Genomic DNA, 25,857 nt, shown 5'->3' with positions numbered 1-25,857 from the left:
AGATGTTCATGACAAAGGTTGCTAATCGCACTTTCAGAGTTTTCAAAGTATTTTTTTCATATTTCAGTCTGTTCGAACAATTATATAAATAGATGCAAATGTCTCTCTCGGACATGTGATTTTATGCGAGACTTCAGCACTGAGTAAGCTCCACAAATAGTTGTGTAGACGTACAAGATGATAGATGCAATGGCCTCTAAACTTTGTTGAAGCCTCTAAGTATGACACGAAATAAAATCAAAGAAAAAAAAAAGAAACTGTAAATCATGTGTTATAATGGGGCATTACTTCCCCTTTTCTCCTTGATCGATACAGTTTTTTATCGAAAATGTTATTCAGCAAACATTTTATCACGATTTATAGATGAATATCAATTTTTAAAATATGTGTGATGAGTTGAATGGCAATTTTCTTAATAATATATTCATGCTAACTTGCGAATATATTGCATCTTTCGCATGCCCAAACAACTAAGCAACAATTCCCAGAAAAAGAAACAATGTTTTGGAAAACTGATTGATTACCTAATAAAAAAATATCCACTTCTGGAAATAATCTGGGCGTAAAAGGGTTAGGCCTAACAATGATATATTCAACCTAGCTGTGCGAGGAAAATAAAGTAAGCTTTGTGTTTAATGCTCCATCCCGTAAAAACCTCTTGCAAAGTTACCATCATTGTCCATCATCTGTTTTATTCATATCCCCAACGTCACAAGACAGCCTTTTCTTGCATTCTTCTCTGACCATCGTAAATGTTACGCCTATGAACGGTGATAGCTAGTATCTACTTTTTTTTATAGAGCTCATACACCCGATAATCCTTGCTCCGCAAGTGGGAATTGTTTTTATGCCGATCAGTTTCAGTCCCGGCGAGGGAACGAGATTTTTACTACCGGGTGGTAAGATACTTCCAATCGTTGGACTTCCGTTCCGGTTGTGAATACGAAACAAGTCGGGAACACATTCACGCCCTCTATTTTATTGCCGTCCACCAAATGTGGACAATAAAATCCATCACCATAATTTACCGACTGATCTGTTTGTGTGTGTACGGAGTGCATGGAGAATTATCTGATATTTTTCTTCAACAGCTCCACCATATTTCACTGTTCGTCCCCAGGATCAGAAGGTTGTTCCCAACGGGGTGGCGACGTTTCGGTGCGCTGCCACCGGCAGCCCACTGCCCTCGGTTTTCTGGACCAAGGAAGGCTCTCAGACGCTGATGTTCCCCAACAATACGTACGGTAGCATCCAGATATCCGGCCAGGGTTCGTTGCAGATCCGCGGCGTTCAACGTGAGGACGAAGGTTACTACGTCTGTTCTGCGCTCAGCGTGGCTGGATCGACAACCAGCCGGGTTTATCTGCAGGCAAGGATTCGATTTTGAAGAATTTAATTTAAATCTATACTTGAATAAATATGATAGTAACGTAAACTCTTTACCCCTGGCAGGTCGCTTCTTCACTGGATTCTATTACTCCACCCTTGTTGCAGCAAGTACCCTCCAATCAATCGCTCCCGGTTGGAACCAACACTGTCCTGCCCTGTAGATTGGCGGACTCTACCGACAGTATTGCACGCATCGTCTGGGAGCGCAACGGAAACGAGCTGAACACTCCCACCACTCCCAGGGTAACCCAACTTCAGGGAGGCTCCCTCAAGCTAGACGGTAAGTCCCGCTTCCTTTTACAAATGCAAATAATGAAAATCGAATCTGGGCCAATTATCCACTGAGACTCTTTCTCTACCTACGCTTTTACTTTGGATACCGCCTTCAAGTGGTCATTCTGTTCATCATCATCATCATCGCGTCCTTGATGTTGATGAAATAATGAGATCCCTCGCACTTGTGTGTTATATGCAAAACAATGGCCCAAGAGGGTTCCGTTTCGAGAGCCCATAATGAGATATATTCCTTTTTGTTCCAAAATAACGGGGGGGGGGGGGGGATAAAATGAGAAGCTTCTCGGTTTCGCCTTGTTTGCAACCATGGCGTTTTGAAGTGCACCTACTATCAATCCATCATCGTCGTCCTGTAGAATTTTCCCCCTCTCTCCGGGTGGGCTGCTTGAGCTTTTGCAGGAGGTGATAGACGATGGCGGAGGAGTTCTTTCATGTAGCTACAGATTGGATGTATGTTCTTTGTCGGGAGCTCCCATTTTACAATGGTTTAATTGATGCATTAACACATGTTGCGCAAGCATGCAACGCAGCACGAGGGTGGACTCCATTACGCTGATTGTTGTTTGCTCCGGCTCCAGGGAAACAATAGTCCGGATTTTCAATCATCCCTTCCTCTCGTCCTGGCTGTATTAGTTGCAGATATACTCTTTCACTTTTTGGACAAGCAACAAAAGCTAGAGAGATTTCGCGCTGGGTGTCGGTGTTTGGGAAGTGCATGTATGCATTATTGGGCAATGGGCGCGAGTGTGTTCAGGCTTTGCGAGAAGGGTATTTTTCAGAAAATGTTGGGAGAAAAATCAATATTAAGAATGTTTGTGGTCTTCTTTTCATACAAAACCAAAATTTTTATTTGTCGATTTTGTTTTTTTTTCTCCAAATATTTCTATGTATTTTTTTAAATTTCATGCGTCCATACCCTGTATTTTAAGTGGTCAAACTAGCCCCTGAAAACTAGCCCTTAGGTACGCTAATGAATCTCAATACATATCCCATAATTTCTGCTATTTTTTTTTTCAATCTTGGTACGGGAAGTAAATAGGGGTGTGAAATGATGGTTGATTGTAACCGTATTAAGTAACTCGCTGAGAGATGAAACCAATTGTTTAAATGTTGCCTTTACGCTTTAACTGTAACAATTGTGTTTCAGATTAGAAGTTTACGTAAAATTGATCCGGTAAGTGCTTTCGGATTATTTCTGATCTGTTGACAGTTATCCTGATGCTTGCTAAAACATTATTCGTGCTGTTTTTCACTAGATAGCGAGTTTCAGGTTCCAAAGAAAATCGTGAATGTCAAATATCAGACAAGTAAGAAATGGAATTGCCTAACCGTTCTGCCCACTCTAAACAACCAGCATCTGTTTATCAATCACGTTTAATGAAAATTGATTTTCAAGCCTTAAATCGATCGGAACCAACACGCGCAAAGAAAAAGAAGCAGCTCCAAATGACAAGACCTTCTCTCCTGGTCGAAGCTCATAATGAATTCACAATCCCTTCAACACAATGCCGTCACTTAAATAGCCTTATATCATCGTCATTAAGTGCTTGCTTGTCTCTCACCCCGCGCGCGCGCGGATGGACGTGAGCTTCGGGTTTCCACAAAGTAAAACAAATTAAAGTGTAATCAATCACAAAACCCAGGCCGCAGGAGATGTTTCCCTTCGGCAGCCCGCTCGTTGGGGTTCTCAGTCCTTGCGATTCATTGTGGCGTGCGCGATTCTGTTTCTCTGACAGTGTATGCAATTCAGGGCCACTTTAGCGGAACCGCCGTTGTCCCGGGCAGCGGGCGGAGATTTCATGGACAATTGAATGGTACTGTTTTTTTTTTCTTCCTCTCGTAGAAACGTTCTAACGGCACTCGGCGGCAAAGCCGAAGCACAGTAGGAGGGCACGGTGGGAAGTGCGCCACTTGGTTTGTGGGCGGCAGAAGGGGCAGATGAAAAACAGTCTTTTCAATTAAATGTCATTATGTAAATTATCTTTCCTCGTTGCTTCTATGGCATTCGATCGGTGTTCAGTGTCGTCAAGCGTACGGTTAGAATTGCATTTTTTTCTACTAATATTATGGAATTGACCAGACGTGACTCTTGATTAGTTTGAGCTTGTACTACATTATGTTTGCAAACCGAAGCTTGGGCGAGTGTTGTTCGAAACTAAAACAGGAAAAAAAAATCATCGAAAGCAACTATTCCAGATTGGCGCGCACTTGTCCTCTCCTTACACCGGATAGAAGAAAAGGCGACCCACGGCTGAAAGCGGCGAGTGCCATCGCCGTTGATGAGATGCGAGATGAAAGTTTCCGCGACGCTCGCTAGCAGAACTCTAGCGCAGATCATTGTCGGCAACATCGATCAGAGCCACCGCAAATAGAAATCGCTTTGGTGGTGGGAGAAGGGCGGACTGCTCGGAAAGAAAGAATCAAGATCCGATGAAGAGATAACCTAATGATGCTTAAGAGTTGATTGAGCTTTTGTACTGTCAATGAATCAACCGACCGCCGCCAGCAGCTTTTCGAGTAGGGAAGAGAGGCAGCAAATAAGAAGAATCTGTTGCACTGCTATGCTTTGGCTGGTTGTGACTTGTGACTCGAGTGATAGCCGACAAGCAGTGCATATATAATTATGCATGCATACACATTCGGGTTGATGTTGCTCAATGCTTCGGTAACTTGAGTAGAAGAAGAAGATCTAAAGAAAGATTGTATCACTGCTATCAGTACGCCCCGCGACGGTATCCGATTGCAAACACGGTGACAGCCTTCGAGCCTATCCTCGAGCGCTTATCGCTCGGAAGAGATCATTCCCGCTGATCGCGGCTCTGTGGCGAAGCAAAGCGAAAAGCGTCACTGTCATTTCGATTCCGATTCCGCGTTCTTTGAGGTGGTTTTGCGGTCTGTCACCTTCGGCCAGTAAACAGCAACCCTAAACGGCCTGGCTCTGCTCGATGTGGTTTTTTCTTCTGCTGCATGACTGGTCGTGATTTCAATATGGCACTAATTAGAGGTCAGAACCGTTGATTACAGTTATTCGAACCGGTGTGCAGTGTTCGAAGGGACAATGGGTGGGTATCTTGCAGAATGATATTCAATAGCCATTGCATGAACGGCGTCCAATTGTTTTCGATTTCTGTTTGTGTCAATTTTGTTAAACTGGAATTCGTTGAAACTGGAACACGTTTTCACACTTCCAGAATGATTGGTGGAAGATAATGAATCAAGAATCAAAATGAAATTTGACATCTTGGAGCACCTTTGAATGTGAGATTTGACTTCAACCCGATTTTGTATTATAAATTGATCATGTAGTTTAACCAATTCAAAATATTTTCGTTTTGTAGGTCTTCCTGGTATGTTTTCTAGTTATTAAAATTTTTTGTAAAATTAAAGAAATGCAATCTAGCAATTTGTAGATATTGCAAAAGGTTTGCAATGGATTTTAAAGTCATGAAAAATTTTGCTCTAAAGGTAAGCAATCTATTGCTGTGAAATATCAGTAAAGATGTTCTAGCCCGAGACATCACTATCAAATAACAAATCACTGTTTTGCGAAGTTTCGAACCAAGAGCGAAACATACATCATGAAATCTAACTGAAAACTCAAGACAAATTTACGAAAATATTGGTGCAAAATACATCCTTAATAGTCAAACTCTTCACTTTTGGAAGGCGTACTACTCAGTAGTTGAGACCATCGTGAAGTTTAAGATAAATATCCTCTTATAAACTAGATTTACAAAGTATTTAAACCAACTTTCCTGCATGCCAGCACACAAAAAGAGAGCTGCAAACAAAAGCTCCACTGATACCATTCTGTGTAACACAGTGATTGGTGCTACTGGTCGGTAGCTTCATTACAAAAACAATCGTACATTATGTCAGACGATGAGGATTCTTCTGTGTGCTACATTTGTGAGAAGATCGAAGCCAACTCGTCGCGGATCATAAGTTGTGATTTCTGCTGCCGGTGTGTCCACTTTCGCTGTAAAAAGATTTACGGAAATGCTGTAGTCAAAGCTAAGAAAAAACCTTTTTTGTGCTCAATTGAATGTGCAGAGATGTCTTCGCGTGCTAATAACCAACAAGTGGAATATTCTGATATCTTAAGTCAGCTACGCTCCATGGGAAACCAAGCAGGAATCAGCTCACTTACGCATTGCAGTTGAACAAACGCGGCTCCAATTATCGGCTTTGGTGGAGATCACAAAAAACATTGAAGCATCATAGGAATTTCTCGCAAATCAATTCGATGCTCTAAAATCTGATTTCAACGTACTTAAAGAACAAATGACCTTTGTGAAGGGTGAAAATGCTGAAACAAAAAATGCTTTGGGGGAGCTTTTAAGCAACCAGCAGACTCTATCAAGTACCGTTGACAAGCTAGAGATGGAAATAGACAAACTACATCGAAAAAAACTTTCAAAAAATGCAGTTTTGCTAGGTATTCCACTCACCCCTCAGGAGAACCTGATAGGTTTAGTTCGTAAAATTAGCGAGAAGTTGGGCTGTCAAATTGAGCCAAATGAAATCGCCGAGGCAAGGCGCTTGATTGCAAAGACCGAATCAGGGAACCCACCGCCCGTTTTAGTATCGTTTATAGAGGAGCAGATTGAAGAAAATTTATTTTCGAAAAAGAGGTCACACGGTACTCTCCTAGCTGCGACGATCGTAAATGAGTTTAAAAGTTCAACCAGGAAGATCACCGTTCGAGATGAATCAACAAGATACGGCAGAGAACTTCTGCGTGAAGCGAAAGAACACCAGGCAGTTCTAGATATGAAATATATCTGGCCAGGCAGAAATGGGAAGATTCTACTAAAGCGCAACGATGGAGCCAAGGTGGACGAAATTGGAAGTAAGTTGCAACTACGAAATCTAATCCAAAACGCACACACAATTCATCAACATTGAGTACCGAACCGTCACCGAAACGTCAAATGGCACATCAAACATAAAAACAAAGCTTCACCGTCGAACCAAAATGAAAAATGTTTTAAATTATAGCTACAACAAATTGGAAAAATATTTATTATAATTCTTTCATCGAAATAAATAAAAACGTAAATCAATCCAATAGTCACCATAGTCTTAAGATCTTGCAGTTCAATGTTCGAGGAATGAACAACTTAGACAAATTTGATAAAATCAAAGAGTGTCTGAAGGTTCTGCCAGTCGGCATTGATGTAATTGTACTTTGCGAAACTTGGATAAAAGAAAGACGTAAGCATCTCTATCATATTGATGGCTACAATAGCATTTTCTCTTGCCGGCCTGATACACTCGGCGGAGGGCTAGCTGTTTTCGTTAGAAGTCATCTCGTGTATAACGTACTCTCCAACATACACGATGAAGGATTCTATCACTTGCAGCTACGCATAGACGTTAGCAGTATGCCGCTTTTCTTAAATGCAATGTATCGCCCTCCCTCGTACGACAGTAACACCTTCTTACATAAGTTGGATGAAACGTTACAATCCTACAAAAACGGTCAACCATGCATCCTGGTAGGTGACATCAATATACCGATTAATCTAACAGAAAACAGCTACGTTTCAGATTATATCACCTTACTAAACTGCTACAACTTTGCCGTCACAAATACGCATCCGACAAGGCCAGCAAGTAGGAATGTACTCGACCATGTAGTATGCTCGGAGCCTATACTCCACGGAGGCACAAATGAAACTATTTTCTCGGATATAAGCGACCATTGCTTTGTATTAAAAACGTTAGATCTATCTAAGCCGATTACTACGAAAAAACTGGAGAAAATAATTGTGAATCATACTAAACTAAATGAATCCTTTACTGCTGCAATGCAACATATTCCTCAAGGGTCAGCAGATGAGAAATTAGACTATGTCATTAACATGTATCAGCATCTAAAAGACAAAGCTTCTAGAAAAGTAGAACTGCAAGCAAAAATCAAAGGATATTGTCCGTGGATGACGTTTTTTTTTTCTTCTTCTATAGTTTATTTGACACGGCACAAATACAATTCAATGTTTAACGGCGCCAATTATATCTGGTAGCTTACTTTCTGAAGTATCTTAATAACTAAAAGCAAATTTTTTATCCTCGCTGCCGACTACGAGCTGAAACTAAATCTAACTTAAAGCTAGAATATTTTGCATTAAAAGCACAGGTTTGCTATTTGATGGTTTTCATTAGGGGTGTGCGAAACTGGCTTTTCTGGTGTCGAAACGTAACGAAACGAAATTAACCCTTAATTTCGATTTCGCCAAATTAGTCGAAACGAAATCAAGGTGGATTTCGAGTTCTCGAGACGAAACGATATTGGGCTCTAAATTTCGCGAAATTTCGCGAAATTTCTAAAAATAAAATAAATGTTTCTGAAACATAGCATTACAATGATTTGTAACGTTGGAGCGTACGCTAACGAAGTACGAAGAGTACCGTAGGTATTCAGATATCGATAAACTGATAATGACGAGAAAATCAAAAATGTTAAAAACTAAAATCTTGATGCATTCATTTATACAGATTATATTGCAGGTTATAGCACCTCGATAGATACAAATGATATAAAGGTCAAACTCGAAATGTCTTTGTGAATAATAATTTAATAAACTTCTGAACTGATTCTTTTGGTTTGAATGCAACTATGTTTAAAATAGTAATCCTTCTTTCATAGCACTTTCATCATTCAAAATCCAAGTTTTGTCCTAGAGCTCGAACTGGAAAACATGAGAGATGGGCCCTATGCAAACGTAAAAGCGACGAATCCGATAAGCAATTCCTCGGCGGCCTTCTGATGCATTTCTGCATTCTAAAAGCAGCAAAATTCACAGGAATGGTTAAAAGCTGTAAAACCTTTGGAGGGCAACTTTTTTGTCGCTTTTGTCGACCAGTGTTATTGAATTTTTTTTAACACTGTTTAGTCAGACTAGACTAAGTGACATCTTTATCAATTCGAGGAAAACAAAATTTAAGTTAACTATTCTGTAAACTTTGAAGTTTTCAATATTTTTGCACATTTTTTAATATAACTTGAAATAACTTTTTAACTGAGCAGTTCCACAAAAATGTCCCAGTTTAAATATTTTTTGACATTTTAGATTTGGCCTAAACTTTGCATAAACGTTTCTATAGGCTGAGAAGCTATTGAAAATGCTATTTTGGGAGGGTTATTGTGATTATAAATATTTCCAGAGCCAAAAGTTTTTTGATCAGTGTGACGTCTCTGGAAAAGTTTTAGACAGTAATTTTATCTTTCCGATAAAAAAACTCTAAAAAATTCATTTTTTAATGTAAAAGAAACATTAAAATTAAAGCTTATTTTTCAAAAATCTTTTTTTTTTTGTATAAAAATTACAAAAAAATTACCGAAGCGATGAAGGAGTCAAAAAAAAGTTATATTTAAAAAAAAATTTACAACATGTTTATTTTTGAAGGGACAATATTGTTATCTACAACTTTGCCAAAGGCACTATGCCAATCAAACCAACTGTTTTGATTATAAAAATACTTTAATTACCCACAGAGTGTCCAATCCGAGATTAAAATTATTTTTCCAGCTAAATCGGTTTGTTTGACTGGCATAACTAGTGTCTCTGGTAAGGTTGTAGAAAATAATTTTGTCCTAAAAAAATATGCCCTGTGAGTTTCTGCGAGACCAAAAATAATAAAATGCATTTGGGACCATTCCTAAACTACGTGGTCATATTTTGATCCCTTTTATACCCCCCTACTCCCCCGTGGTCTTTTGTGGTCTTTTGTTTTGTGATCTTATTCTGCAAATATATGTACAATAAAGTATGAAAAATTTATAAAAAAAATTAAGGTTCAAGAAAACTGATTATTAGTTATTGCGCGAATTGTAAATAGAATTTTCAGTATTATCATTTTCTCACAACCAAAATAACAAATAGATATAGTTGTTTAATTTTTGATAATATTTCATTGTCTTTAACAAATATAATAATTTCCTTACCTGAAAGTATTTTAAAATATGTTTTTCTGTTGAGTATATTCAAAATGATTTTTAATTTGTTGTTGAGTATCAAAATAAATAAAATTTGTTTAAGTAGTTTGATCATCTACGATAAAATTTTCGCTTATAGTTATGGTAAATTGTATACTCATCTAGAAATCATCTAGAAAAATATCGGAATATATATAGTTTGCTTGTCTTTCAGTCACGCGCACGACAAACGAAAGTTACTCAAATTGCCTTTTTCCCAAGCAAACTCTGAAGCTGAGGTACACTAAAGTTGGTTTTTTTTTTTTGTGGGTAGCAACGCAAACACTCCTGTTCTGACTACAAGTTACCTTTGCTTTTAGTCCTCCACTCACCTCCTCTCGCCTGGTATGAAGCCAGTCGTAAGGAAATCAAAGCTAATTGCGTCTAAAACTAATATTCGGCACACGTGTTAAATTAGCACATGGCTATAGGTTCTGATTCAGGTGCATCGACGAAAACCGCCAAAAACGTAATAAAGGGTGGAAGGCAATTTTAAGATGTAAGAAAGACATAGTATCAAAGTTAACCAAACCACTGTAGGTCGATTATGAACGTTATTTTATAGTTACATGTCCAATAAGTTCTGTAATGTCATGGAATTGACATCAAAATTAGGTTGTCGAGTGATGGAATAAGGCAGTACATGTTGTAATTCATTGATGATAGACTATGAAAATGTCACGAACATGATGGGGATTATAAACCTTTTTGCACGAGAAAATAAGCAGTTTGGATTTTTTTCAATTGTGTAGCAATTTTTATATGATTGAAATTGTAATTTTTCAATAGTACAGTTATTCGAGTGCATAAAGTTGTTTGTTTATTAGAAAATCAATTACGACCGAAGACGTTAACATTTATAAAAAAAAAATGTAGATAACCGGCTGTAACTCGGCAAAGCCATTTTATGCAAACAACATATCGAGTTTCAAGTTTAGCTTATAGCGCCGTGACGAGCCGCACTTGAAATCTATCTAACTTTCTTCCTATTACTCAAGGCTCTAACAAAATTTACAAAAATGTTCTCAAGAAGTTGTACTTAAAGATAGAGCAATATAATTTTTTTTCGATATTTTTAAAAATAGCAAAGACATTTAACCTTCACATGACATGCTGCACATATTGTACCCCAAATTAATTCTTCAAGTGTACTACGACGTTCAAGATGTACGGAGAAAGGGATAATTATTTTGCTGATACGTGAAAATTTTAGCTGTTTCAAAAAAACTTAGAGTATAAGATAAACCCATTCCCGACGAGTGACATTCAAACTTTGATTCAAGTTCAACAATTATACTTGAAAATTTTCACGATGAAATTATTCAGTAAGGTACAGATTGATCTTTAATTTGCAATACAGTTTGTGTTAATTATGTTTATATTTGATGAGTAATAAGAGTTTTTTTTTCCTTTTTTTGAGGTAATAACTGATTTCTCTCCGCCGGGATCGGGTTAAGCTATCGGCCATTATTTTTGAACATTATGTAAAATCTGATCAACAGTTTTGATTTAAGATATTTTGGTATATCGACCTTAAATTTTTAAATTTTTTTAAAATTAAACATAGGTTTATCTACTATCCTGCAAATGCGCTACAGTAAGCCAACTTTTTTAATTTTTTATCAAATAGTATTTGTTTACTTATGTAGAAGAAGACGAAAACAAAGAACCCAAGTAACACACGTTGTTATAGAACAGTTGGGATAACTTCTCTAATGCAACCTTCAATTATAGATTTTAGTTGACATTACCTTTTCCATGACATCTCTATCACCAGAAAAGCGCAAAAATTGAAGGCTACTATAACAAGTACTGGTGCTATATGAAGTATTATATAACTCCATGAAAGCAAGCTAACTTGTTAGACTGAAGCTGCAAAATACATCTCCAGGTTATTTTCAAGTTGTAATTGCTAACTAATCAAAACATCGTTGACGCAAGCATAAAACTTCAAAGTGAAAAATTTGCCGAACGGCGCTGATTTATAGTAGGAACAAGAAAAAAATAGTGATTATGGCGTTTCGAATAATCACCGAAAAATAAGAAACAATATTAGATCATCCTTTCGATATTTGTAATACAAAGTTCTACGTACGCGTCAAATTTCATGGTGAAACATTGTTTGTTACTTCTGAAAAAAAATCATGCGCCATTCATTGGATACCGTTTTCTATTTGTCAATCAGTGGAAAACAGATTTTGCATTGCAATTTACCCCACCACCGCATGGGCTTAGTTCGTAAACAATTATCTGGCATCTCTTTCTTACATGCGTAGTAAATCGCAATGTCGTTTTTTTTCTTGGGTAGATCTGCACTGACTCAGTGCAATAAAGAAATTTGCGCATTCGTGGGTCAGAATTCGTTATAACAAAACGCATGCGCAAATGCGTTGCCATGACAACATTTACCCAGCGCATGCGCAAATGTATTGTTAATGTATTGTTAAGCTAGAAAACATTGTTAGATATATGGTAACATAAAGTGAAATGATATTGGTTGCACTGCAAGCGTTTTGTTTATCTTTTCATGGCACATTTTGACCCACCTCGAATAGTTTTATTGAAATCGTTTAAATAATTTTAATAACAATTTGATCAAGCAATTTAGCGTTGGCTGCTGAATACTAAGACCAAGCAAAGCACTTTGCAGGTACGTAGTATCGTTATTAAGCGTGTAATATTGAATTGGTGCGGCTGCTCCGGCTGGGCAATTCAAACACAGTTTTTCTAATAGTGTAAACATCTGGTAGACATTTAGAAAACAAGTGCCATTCATGTAATAGTTATTGTTCGCTTAACCCATGCTGTTGAAAAACATCTCCAAAACCAGGAAAAACCGAGCTTGTTTTCGAAATGTGGTTGAATCACTGATGAAAAATAACTTCTCACAAATGTTGTATTTTAAGTTGTTTTTTGTGCAGTTTTGATAACATCATAAACACAAGTTACAGACGAGCAGCGGTAGTTTATATTCAATAATCTATATAATACAATTATGCTATAAAAGAACATCTCGAGAATAACAATATAACAACACAAGTTTTCAATTGCGTTTATAGTACTCTTATATGACTACTGTCATTGTGAAGTCTTTTCTAACATGTTTTGTGTGTTACTTGGGAAGTAGACAAAGGTGGTGGTGATGGAATGAGGATTGTTATGTTGTTTCGCAACACTATAAAAGGTTTCTGTGATGGAACGCAAATGTCAGATGTTTCATGCGCGTCATTTATCATGTGTGAAGTTATATCGAAGTATTAGAGAGGGATTTGAACTACCAATCAAAGATTAAAAGAGGACAGTACTTCGTCATTCCAAGCTTTTCTATTGTTAATAACAAATTGCAGAGACAAATGTGTGAATGTTGCATGTTGCATGAATGTTGCTTGTGTGAATATTTTTTTGAGCAATCCAGTATTTTTTCATGAGCAATGGTTTTTTTTTCCTTTTTTTTTCAATCACTTTCATTTTCAGTTATTTTGTAAGTTTAGTTTGAATATAACATATGAAACATCAAACAATTGAGAAAATGAACTATTATTCAAGTTATGAAATTTAAAAATAATATTAAATCGTTTTTCGAAAATAATCAAATAATGGAGAAAAAGTCTTTAGATATTGGATAAAACAGCTGTGCAGTGGATCCGTATAAGAAGCGAGATTCAGAGTCGTTTTCGAGTAAGCAATCAATCCACGATCTACTGAACGAAGGATTTATCGTAGTTTAAATAATTAATTTAGTTTTAAATCAGCGCTGGTCATCTGCATCGAATTGTCGATAGTGTCATAGTTACATCTTGAGCTTCAACTCGATTTTTCAAAAATAAAAATTCATCTTAGATTAAATACCAACTTTTAATAGTTTAAAATGCATTTGAAAGTGGCTAGCCTATAACTATCGCTTATAGTTATGGTAAATTGTATACTCATTTAGAAATCATCTAGAAAAATATTTAGTTGATAATAAGTGAAACCTTACTTTTAGTGATTTTCGGATATCGGATTTGTAACTTAGTTTTTTTTTAATGTATTACAAAGTTTTTGAATGTCGAACAATATATAAACATCTTTCTTTCTTCCTTCAGTTCACGAACATCCAGGTCTTATATATTGTTTTTAAGACCAAAACGTTGATTTGTTTTACCGGTCGTTGAGTATTGAAATATACTTCCAGGAAAAATAACATAAATCCCGACGCAAAGCAAAATAGAACTATTATTCTAAAGAAGTAAATGCCATATAAGGCAAAGCCTGTTTAAAACAAAAAAAATATTTCTTCGTTCGGATAAATTTGAAATATGTTTCAAAAATTTGATTACAGTTAATTGCTGACAACTCTCAAACTTTCCGTGACACTTATTAATTAGTCGTGTCAAATAAATTTATTAATTAAAAAATTGCGAAAGCTTCGTCTTGACTTAGTGGCAATAAAAAATTATAAGTCAGAAAAAAGACTACGTGGTCTATTCGTTAACCCCCACACCCCCCACGTGATTTTTCGTGGTCTTTTGATAACCCCCCCGTCTCCCTATATATGACTACGTGGTTTGGGAACGGCCTCTTTGAAACAAACCAAAAATTATTTTTCTTTTAATCAATCAACCGTTAGGATGGAATGTTGTAATGCAACAAACAAATAGTTTTCTCTTTACTCAATTAAGTTATTCGTAATCATCTTCGTTCTCTTATTTCTCGTTCTTTCTAACCTCTCTTTTCTTCTACCTCGTATATTCGTCAAGTGCAAAGTCAGAATCACTTTTATGCTATAATCTGAACTTGTTTTTGACATTGTAAAATTTTGTGTCCCATAAAACAAGAGTAACATTTCTCAGTTATGTGTTCAACGAGAGCGAACCATGTACTTTTTATTCATTCATTGATAAAGTATACTTTTTGGTAACACGTTTAAAATATTTATGATAAGGTACCTGGCAATTTTGAAACCTATGCTGACTTTGAAGTCAGAGTGTTTTGAAACAATACTAAAAATTCAGGCAATTACAACTTTTTCTGCTTGACACATCGATCACTAAGTCTGCACACTATGAGGCATGATATCCCGTCAGCCTAGTGATAGCAATGAACTATCTGAAAAAACACATTTAAATACGCTACGGTGTGCGAAGAAGAGTCCTCTAACACAGAGAAATCCGAAAAAACGCTTGAAAATTTTTACAAGTCGAGTAGCATAGAACATTTGGCCTGTAAGATAGAGCTTCAGAGCTTTAGTTTTGACAGAAATTGCTATGCCCTCCTAAACGAAAGACTAAAAGTTACCTCTTTAACCTTGTGGGCTGCAAATATAACCACATTTTGATGTACGTAAAAGATGCGTAAAATTTATTCCTACAAACAAATTACTAGATACCTTGTAGCGCATTTGGACGTCTTCTTATTCCTCGAATATGACTTCAGTGATGACATGAATTTTATGCTCTGCGTGAATAAAAAATACCGCATGATGTTACGGTTTTGTCTTTAAAAACAAAAATTACCGGCTGAGAGTTTATTCTTCTATGATTGACTTAGTATACCAGATATCTGTTGAGATATATTCAATTTAATTTATAGTCGCAATGAGCACAAACCAAATAAATGTAATAATGTGCATCGGAAATTTGGTCCGAAATTTCGCGAAATTTCGTAATCGTCGAAATTGGAAGTTTAATTTCGCGAAATTTTAGGCGGAATTTAGCGAAATTCAACGAAATTTTTCAGCAATTTCGCGAAACCGAAATTTCGCGAAATTTCGGGAAATTTCGAGTTTTGCGAAATTATACGAAATCATTCGAAATCTCGCACAGCCTTAGTTTTCATTGCCATAGGTAAGCAGCATATTAAATTTGTTCCGCTGCTGGACCAAGATATTACGGACTGGCATATTGGGTTGTTTCCATCGGGCCTTGAGAGTATTGTGCGGGTCTGATTGCTGTTTCCGGATCCGGGGTCTTAACGTGTTCTTGTCGTTTGGTTGGATGTAGGCGGAAGGGGATAGGACTACACTGGGGCGTGGATGGATTTCAGGAAAACGTATATAAGGGACATGTAGGATAGGTCACGGCTCGCCAAGACATCACGAACAGGAACAGCCGGCTGCCTACCTTCGGCCTGCAGGGAAGCTATTAATCTAGACCTGGCGTCACGGTGTACAGGGCATGACCAAACAACGTGCTCTATGTCGTGATAACATTCACCACAGGCACAGATACCACTCTCCCCGAGCCCAACACGACGGAGATGCGCGTCAAATCTATAGTGATTGGACATAAGCCGGGACATCACGCAAATGAAATCCCGACCTACATCCAACCCCTTGAACCACGGGTTCGTCGATACCTTGGGGATTATGGAATGTAACCACCTTCCCAGTTCCCCCTTGGTCCAAGAATTTTGCCAACTGATGATCGTATTCTGACGTACAAATGCGAAAAATTCATTAAAATCAATTGGTCTTTCATAAATATCACCGTTCGTTGCGCCCACCTTAGCCAAAGAGTCCGCTTTCTCATTGCCCGGTATCGAGCAGTGAGAAGGGACCCACGCTAAGGTAATCTGAGTAGATTTTTCGGATAAAGCACTCAGATGTTCCCGTATTTTCCCCAGGAAATACGGAGAGTGCTTAACATCTTTTATCGATCGGAGAGCCTCAATGGAACTGAGACTGTCCGTAAAGATGAAATAATGGTCCGTGGGCATTTTTTCGATAATCCCTAGGGTGTACTGAATTGCAGCTAATTCTGCGACGTAAACAGAAGCAGGATTATCGAGCTTATGGGAGACGGTTAAATTGTTATTGAAGATACCGAAGCCAGTGGACCCATCAAGAAGTGATCCGTCAGTGTAGTACATATTGTCGCAGTTGATGTTTCGAAATTTAATGGAAAAAATTTTAGGGATCTGCTGCACGCGTAAATGATCCGGGATTCCACGAGTTTCTTCTATCATGGATGTATCGAAAAACACAGTAGAATCAGAAGTATTTGATAAGTCGACACGATTTGGAATATTCGAAGAAGGGTTAATATTTTGGGACATGTGATTGAAATACAATGTCATAAAACGGGTTTAAGAATTAAGTTCGATTAACCTTTCAAAATTTTCAATCACGGGACGGTTCAAGACCTCACATTTGATTAGAATACGAGAAGACAGGCTCCAGAAGCGGTTTTTCAATGGTAGAACTCCAGCTAAGATCTCCAAACTCATCGTATGGGTCGACTGCATGCAACCCAAGGCGATACGCAAACAACGATATTGTATTCGCTCCAGTTTGATCAAATGTGTGTTTGCTGCGGAGCGGAAGCAGAAACACCCGTATTCAATAACAGACAATATCGTTGTTTGGTAAAGCCTTATAAGGTCTCCTGGGTGGGCTCCCCACCATTGTCCGGTTATTGTACGAAGAAAATTCACTCTTTGTTGACATTTTTTCATCAGATACCTCACGTGCTTTTTTCATCAGACACCCCAGGTGCCTTTAGAGTCGAACCAGATACCAAGATATTTGTGTACCAAAACCTGAGAAATCGTTTTACCCATTAATTGTGTTTGAAGCTGAGCAGGTTCATGCTTCCTAGAAAAAACTACTATCTCAGTCTTCTTCGGAGAGAATTCGATACCTAGCTGTAAAGCCCAAGCAAACAAATTGTCCAAGGTATCTTGCAATGGTCCTTGCCAATCGGCAGCTTTGGCTCCTGTAACAGGGATTACACTGTCGTCTGCAAGTTGTCTTATCGTGCATGAGTTTGCCAGACATTCGTCGATGTCATTTACATAAAAGTTGTAAAGAAGGGGGCTTAAACATGAGCCCCGGGGAAGACCCACGTAGCTAATGCGAAAAGTTGCCAAATCGCCGTGCGTAAAATGCATGTGCTTTTCGGACAACAAATTGTGCAAAAAATTGTTCAAAATTGGAGAAAATCCTTGTCGGTGAAGTTTACCCGAAAGAATGTCAATAGAAACCACGACACGGAGCTTGTTAGGTCGGACCTTGGAAATTTCGGTCACGGCCTTGTACCCCTTCGTCAGGTCTTTAGAAATTTGCAGTATGTTTAATCGCTTTGAATTCACTCCTGCCTTTGGACGAAAATAAACAGTATAGCTGCCCTGTTGAGATCCTTCCGGGTAAAGTCTGGGGCGAGGGGGGACTGGAGAATGAACAGGAGAGGGGGTAACAGAAGGGTCAGGGTCAGGGGGGTTCGGGGATGGTGGCACGGGAGGCGAGGGATCTATATCCATCGCGCTAAATCTAGCGCACTAGCGCACTTGCGCCGACAAGAACACGTACCTCTTTACTTCTTCCTTCCAGCAGTGGTTGTCCGATCGTTCGAAGCTGCACTCAAAGCAGCCAGCAGCACCAGTACAGCAGCACCAATACAGCCACCAGCAGTGAGCCGGGTGTGAGATCACTCAGCACAGCGACACGGACTCGACTGTCAACTGATGGCCTTGAATAATACACTCTTTTGTTTGGCTATTCGTACACACGGACCGGATTGTAATAGAACGACCACTTTGCACGTCCGTTTCTGTCGGGTGTTCGACGCGGAATGTGGATGACGTTTGATCTGTGGAAATTAATCCATATGAAAGAAAATGCGCTAAAAAACCATAAAAGACGGCCATGGAATAGAAGGCTGCGAAACATACTGTCTCACATTTCCCGAAAAGTACAAAAAACAAAAGAAGAAGCAAAACGAGCCTATTACCATAAACTTTTCAATAGTACGAAGAGAAAAGATGTTTGGCGTAATTTAAATTCCACTATGTGGCGCAAAAATGAAGAGAAAGAATCTTTCAACATAACAATTAATGGAAATCGCACAGACAATGGACCAACTGTATCAAATGAGTTTAACAGATTCTTCAGGACGATCGGACCTCAGCTTGCTGCCTCAATTAACAGTCACAGAGATATAAACAAATTCCAAACCTTGCACCCAGTGAACAGCTCCATTTTCCTAAGACCCTGTACGCAACAGGAAATTATATTACTTATAAAAGAGTTGAACTTAAAAAAATCCAGTGGGCCGCACGATATTCCACCGGCATTCGTTAAAAACCATCATATGTTCTTTTCATCTTTAATGCGGGACATCTTCAATGAGTGTATCGAAACTGGCAATTATCCCAATTGCCTCAAAAAGCCAGAGTTATTCCTATCTTCAAAGGTGGCAATAAATTCAATATAAATAATTACCGACCGATCTCTGTACTCTCGGTTTTGAGCAAAATATTAGAACAGCTGCTAGTAGCTAGGCTTCAAAAATTTTTGAATGAAAAACACATTCTGTACAACCACCAATTTGGATTTCGCACTGGATCAAGCACACTAACTGCAGCAAGCGAACTAGTAGATGAAATTTATTGTGCAATGGACTCAATGAAAATCGTGGGTGTTCTATTTCTGGATCTAAGGAAAGCCTTTGATACTATCGATCACGAAATATTTCTGCAAAAACTAAATAACTATGGGATTCGTGGTAAAGCAAATGATTTAATCAGAAGTTATCTTACTGGAAGACTACAGTGTGTACGAGCAAACGACTCTCTAAGTCTACCATCTAAACTAACTGTTGGCGTACCGCAAGGTAGCAATTTAGGGCCGTTACTGTTCCTGATGTACATAAACGACCTCCCAAACTTGCCTTTAAAAGGCAAACCGAGAATGTTCGCTGATGACACTTCATTGTCATATCCGTGCACTAAACCTTCAAAAGACAGTAGTAAAAAAGACAAAAAAAAGACAGTAGTAGAAAAGTATAAACACCTTGGCTTAATACTTGACTCTGCACTAAAATGGAACCATCATATAGAGCATTTACGGCGAGAGATCAGTTCTACATGTGGATTACTTAGGAAAGTAGCGAAATTCATTCCACAAAAGCAGTTGATCACGATCTACTATACACTTGTTCAATCCAAACTGCAGTATCTGGTGTCTATCTGGGGTACTGCGAGTAAAACAGCACTTCACTCTCTACAAGTAACACAAAACCGTTGCTTGAGAAGCATATATAAAAAGTTGTTACTTTTCCCAACAATCGAATTATTTCGGCAAGCAGACAAATCCATACTGCCTGTGACAGGACTTCGAGACTAACAATGTATGGTGCAACTGAAAACTATCATGGTCAGTCCTGTTGCTCATCACAACATCGCGCTTCGACATCCAGATCATAGATATGTGTTAAGAACCCAAAATATTCTTCTCTTAGACCGCCCAAATACGGAAAAGCGCAAGAAATCCTTCACTTACCACGCCACAAAATGTTATAACGCATCACCAAGACATGTAAAGGAGTTAAATAACATAATAATTTTCAAAAACGCTGTAAAATCACTGCTTCGAACGAAAATCAACGCCTACCTTTGAAAAAGAAGAGCTAGACGAAAACTAAAGTTCAGTTGTCAAACTGCATCTGCCAATTCCTTCAAGACTATTGATCAGCGCCTCCTTGGAAGAGATCCAACTCACTGGGGGTGCAAATCGGAAATTCAAACCACCACTATCAACCAACCATCAATACAAAACAATATTGTTAACTGTAATCATCAATGTCACTTTTGGAAATAAATTAATTATTAATTAAAAAAAAAAAAAAGCAAAGTGACTCATGATACAACACATCATAAACAACATTTATGATGTCATGAATTATTTTTGCGTGCGCTATTTAAGCGTTGCTGTTTGTCTGTTGCAGTCAAGGTAAAACTCGATGATACATCATTCATGATGTTGATTAGCAAAAATCATTCATGATTCTGGATTATGAAAATTATCGCAAATTACTCGAAACCATGAATAAAAATTATTCTGACGAAAAAAAAAGCTCATTGTATTCAGCTATAGGGCACAATCGTTAAATTATTTCTCATTATTATTTTTTTTTAGTCAAAAACTATGTTAAACATCCAATTTCGGTTTCAAGACAAAAATACATGGTATCTGAAATAAAGTGTCTAGAAATAAAGTAATTCATTTTTGTAAAAGAAAATTATTCAAGGTATCCAAAGAAAATATGAATTTTAAGTGGCAGAGTTGCCAAATACGTTATTTTTGCATTTTTAAGATTTAATGGCATTCTTGGCTTGGAGTTTGTTTAGATTTTAATTTAATAATTCCATCGTGTTACTGAGTAAAAATACACGAAAAACACTTATTATCTCGAGGTATTATGAGCGAAACTTGAGTTACAACAATTTAAGAGATAAGGTCATAAATGTTCACAGTCCTCATAAAATTTCCAAAATTTATACGATTGGTAGTTCAAGCAAAGGGAAAGGGGGGAGGTCTAAATCGTCAAAAATTTGTTTACGTGGAATATTAATGGACCCTAAGGGTTTTTGATGAAAAATGGCACTTTCATCCCACGTCCCAAGGAACGAGAAGTGTCAATGATAGGATTTTTGAATTTTTGATGGATTTTATATGAACAATTCCTCAAAGTTTGAGCCAACTCTGAGAGGGCTGTTGATGTCAGGTGTGTGCACTAGAGATGGAATGACACATATGTATTAGGGAGAGTTTCAAACAGACTGTAAATCGCCGATTTAGGTTTTTGAAACATTAAGTGTCAAATATTTATCGATTCAAATTTAGCATGTTTAATGCTACAAAAATGTTCGTCGCTTTCGTCCACATCAAGATGCATCGAAAATTATACAAATTGTGATCCAATATCGTTAACGATGATTACACGCGAAAATTGAAACCGTTGAAATCCATATTCTTGTTTATTAGGGTAACCGCTCCATTATTCATCTCAACAGCTTGGTGCACCTATATTCATCTTATTTCTCTCATTTGTTCAATTTACCGTCAAATTTCTAAAAATTTTTGAAAGTCAATCTGTTTGCTTCTCGATTTTACAAGAGGCTGAAAGTTTTACGTTGAAAATATGGTAAAACTTGACGATAAATTGATCAAAAAGGCGTGATGAGATGAATATAGGTACTGAGATGAATATAGGAGCGGTTACCCTACCGTTTCGATTTTGCTTTACTGAACCTTAGAACCATTTCAATAAGTCATTTCACGAAGGCGTAAGTCCACTGTTCTGACTTACGGGTGAACTAAATGAAATTTTGTATCCAAATAAAGTGAAGGCGAAACCATCTTCGAGTTTTCAATGCTGTAGGTTTATTATGAATATCCTGCATAAATATCCATGGTTTGTGGTTTGGGACAGTGCGTCATTTGAAGACTACCTGAAGGTTAGTTTACATCAGTCTTTTTCAAAACTACCTATTCAAAATTTTATATTATTCTTTAACTTTTTTCGTGTTGCCTGAAATGACAGGGCGAAAAAATACCACGCATGGCTATTGGGAGAAAATGTTGAATGTCTATTTCTGACGTTTCTGACTCCAGCGTTTTCAGTGATAATTTATTTGATATTCTGCTTGAGCGAGTAGTTGGCTAAATTGAAATGACTGATGATAAAACTATTCAAACTGAAATGACTTTAATAAAAGATTAGTTTTTTTTATGTTGTTGTAACTATTACTTCTGAATTTAACATTTTTAAAAGCAAAAACTCTCAACGTTTGTTTCTGACGTTAAAGTTTTCCATCAAATTAGCTACAGAGGCGAATACCGCTTACTGGCCGAGACATTGAAGGATCAGAATCAGGGATGTAATTACGATAGATTATTGTCGATAGTCGTCATCGCCAATACCGATAATGTCTGCTATCGTTATTGACGATGAAGACAGCGTCTCTAAACATTAACATTATCGGCGATAACGATAGCTAAATCTAAAGCTACAGCTCAGTAAGCTGTTATATAAGGGCATCTTCAGCGGTGGTCCAAATCGTTGTTTTATTCTATTTTTTTGGAACAAACTCAAATTCACTGCGGCACCGGTGATGTAAATTTTGTTTTATACCAGATCTAAATTGAAAAAAATTGAAACTGGTATACGTTTTGATCTATTTTTGTCACTTTTTGGAACAAGCAATAGATCGTTTTAAAACCCTTTGTACGCTACCAATAGGTGGGTAAAATGTCATATTTTGGTTGAATACCTCATTTTTAGCTATTAACACATAAGCATTTTGCCTGAGTTGGGAGATAAATAAAACAAAGATTTTTCATGATTATTCGCAATTCATTTTTGTGGTTTTTCTGCAGAAGAAAATGAACATTTTTGTCGCTCTTGGCTTTACGGAAACCGACTAGCAAAAGGGAGAATTCTGGAAGACCATAACCGTAGGTTCAACTACTTGGTTTGCAACCATCAGCCACCGGGAGGCCAAATACGTTGGTTATTCGTTAATCGCTTTAATTGTAGTTAGACTAGAGGAGGCCTCAAGAGGCCAAAAAAATGTTCCCCGAAGACATTGCAGGCTTGTTGCAATATCCTCAACACCGAACCCAAGCTTAAAGAACTGCAAGATTCTGAAAGATTGATGACACGAAAACGGAAGATGAACATCTACGCATTCAAATATTTTTCGTTATCCTCCGAAGCCCTACTTGTAGCAGAAATTTTTCGATCATACCAATCTATCCTGGAAAATCTCACTGACGCTTGGGTCAAACCATCAAACCCATGAAGTCTTGTGGATATAAAGTGTCTTGCCAAAATAATCGTTAAATATGCGTAAAACTTATCGAATTTCTTACTATTATTTGTGCAAATCAAGTAACTTTTCATTGAATTGAACAAACTCATTCAAAAAACCTGGTGGTGCCTTATATGAAGGTAATAACGATGCTCTTGAATGACTTGTTTAAGTGTGACTAATTCAAGAATTCCGTTGATTTTGCTATTGATAGTAAACTCGCGTGTACTCATTAACTGCTTCAATTGACAGCAAGTGATCGTCCCTAAAGAGACTGTTCCTGTTTCCAACGAAGACAAAACACCGTGGATATTCAGAAGAACATCTCCTTCGACAATTAGTGACGCCAGCAATATTTTACGGGTGCTTGTCATGGGCAGTCGTAGGACTGGCTGTGCGTCTTCTCCGGCATGGTAGGAACGTAATCACGAGGAATATGAAGAATAAATGTGAGTGTGATGAAAAGAAAACCCCGTGCAATGGTTTTAATTATCTACTTAGAGGACTAACGCGACTTGCTGACGGGGCTACGCACACAGTATTATAGAAGAAAGTAAAAAAAGGTGGGTCTGCACTGCGTGTTGTTCTTTTATGCAGGGTATCGAACGTCTTCGTCAGTGGTTTTCTTCGGCTCCTTTTTGCATAAGATTGCTGCAGAAAAATTGCCGAAGAAAACCACTAACGTAAACGTTCGATACCCTATATAGACGAGCGTTGAGCAGAGCAGCCAAGTTTGGCGTTCAGTACTGTTGCTGCTACCAGGCGAACTATGCAAGTAAGCTGGGTCCGGAGCTAGAACTGTTACGAAATACACTAGCTCAAAGTGAATTGTTTCCTTCCTCCTGCCAGTAAATTAGTTCCTTATCTAACGAGATATCAATGACTAAAACCCATTCAGTGGTCACAAAGTTGTAAGCATTTAAAATCTTTCATTCTGCCGTTTTACTCTATTTTCGATATTTCGGAATGGCACCCTATTAAAGTAAGACGTCAAAAAGCGTGCGTATAAAGTGGAACTTGAATTTGCGGTTAAATAAATGGACGAAAATTGCCGACTGCTCATGGGTTTACCATCACACGCACTGACGAAACTACCCATGCAGCATCAATCATAGTAACCCGTGAGTCCTCAAAAATAATTTGTCTGCTCTATCAGTCGAACTCGAACGTGATGGCGAAGTGTGTGCGTTTAAAAGAACGGTACCCCGTCGCGTCGAAAACGAATATCGTGCGGCAGTTCGCGGACACCGGATACGTGCGTTCCGGCATCTACAACAACTTGGCATTATTGAACAACAATCAGAGCATCGGAAGAAAGTCCGGTTTCGGATGGCATACGACTCTAAGCGACAAGAAGCTGAACAGGAACACCGAAAGAAAAGTGCCTATATTGCTGCGTGCGCTTGGCCAAACAGTGAAAAAGTACCTGTTGAACATAAACATGCATGTCAGGAAGCGGCATTCCAGTCCACTGGTCACGGAGCTACTGGCAATGACGCAACGGCAGCGCCTGAATAAGATGGTCAAGTCGATTTTCCCGGCACATCGCGACGTGGCGAACGAACGATGAGACCTGTGTCATTCTGGATGTCAAGAACTGGCAGGGTACTTCGTATTTTACTTCTTCCACGATGGAAGTAAGCACCGAGGTGAAATTCATTTCACACACCAAGTTCCCAAAAAAGGTGCTGCTGTGGCTGACAATCGGCGAGAAAGGGATGTTAAAACCGCTCTTTTTTTGCTCCGGACTGGCCGTGAACGGGGAAATTTATAGTACGAAGTTGTGTCGTTCATCAAGAAATACCATATGGCCGGATCTGGCGTCGGCTCATTACTCGAAGCGATCGTTGGAGAAGCTGGGGCGGCCAAAGTCTTCAAGTTGCGCCTCATAGACAATTTTTGAGCAAACCTGAAGCGTAAGATCTATTCCAACAATTCTGTCGCGAAAACTGCGAAGGAATTGATGAATGAACGAAGAAAGAACTCAAAAAATGCCTGCACGCATGTATTCGTCCGCCATGGAGAATGTTCCTTATAACTGCCGGACAGCCGCACGCACGGACGCAGAATTTTTTTGCGAGTAAGCTAACGGTTTTATCCGAAGGGCAGATACAAATTAGCTCATTCTTGGGTTTGGCACTGGGTGTATTTTGGTGAATAACCTATTGAGCGATACACTTCGCCTCCATCGAACACAATTTTTCCGCTCGAACTGCTGGACTCTAGCCAAATAAAAATACAGGAAAAGAAGGAATATTCTATGTAGACAAGTGCTTTGGTGAGTGTTGGAATCAACGCAAATCTTTAGACTGCAAGCCGAGGTATCGATCTCTTGAATTAGTACACTAATTTGCATTGTTCAAACTAGCTCGATAGTCTGAATATAATCGCATTTTGCGAGAATCAATTTGTACCTTTCAGAAGAAAAGTAACATTTTCAGTTCAGCATTAACTTTGGACTCAGCTTGCTTGGCCAGTTCTTCTGGCACCAGAACACGTACGGGAGTCTGAACTTGGCTGCTTTGCTGATCTCCTTCGGTTTTTTAACGATCTGCTATGATTATAAGCCGGCGAAAAACTAATGTACGTCGCGCACAACGTTCGTTTGTATACATGCGAAT

At 38.2% G+C, this 25,857-nt stretch overlaps 1 protein-coding gene across 2 annotated transcripts in view; it reads left to right on the top strand.

Moving 5' to 3' along the window:
- Positions 1 to 25,857, top strand: part of LOC129721814 (roundabout homolog 2-like) — a 289,428-nt gene that overhangs the window by 216,694 nt on the left and 46,877 nt on the right. For both annotated transcript variants that reach the window (XM_055674825.1, XM_055674824.1), the window contains exons 7-8: positions 1,092 to 1,369; positions 1,453 to 1,669. In XM_055674825.1, the coding sequence (XP_055530800.1) occupies positions 1,092 to 1,369; positions 1,453 to 1,669 (495 nt within the window). The remainder of the gene's footprint in view (positions 1 to 1,091; positions 1,370 to 1,452; positions 1,670 to 25,857) is intronic.

Source organism: Wyeomyia smithii, chromosome 2 (assembly GCF_029784165.1).
Source record: "Wyeomyia smithii strain HCP4-BCI-WySm-NY-G18 chromosome 2, ASM2978416v1, whole genome shotgun sequence".
Lineage (NCBI taxonomy): Eukaryota > Metazoa > Arthropoda > Insecta > Diptera > Culicidae > Wyeomyia > Wyeomyia smithii.
Note: the sequence above shows the minus strand (reverse complement) of the source record. Positions and strands in the feature narration are given on the sequence as shown.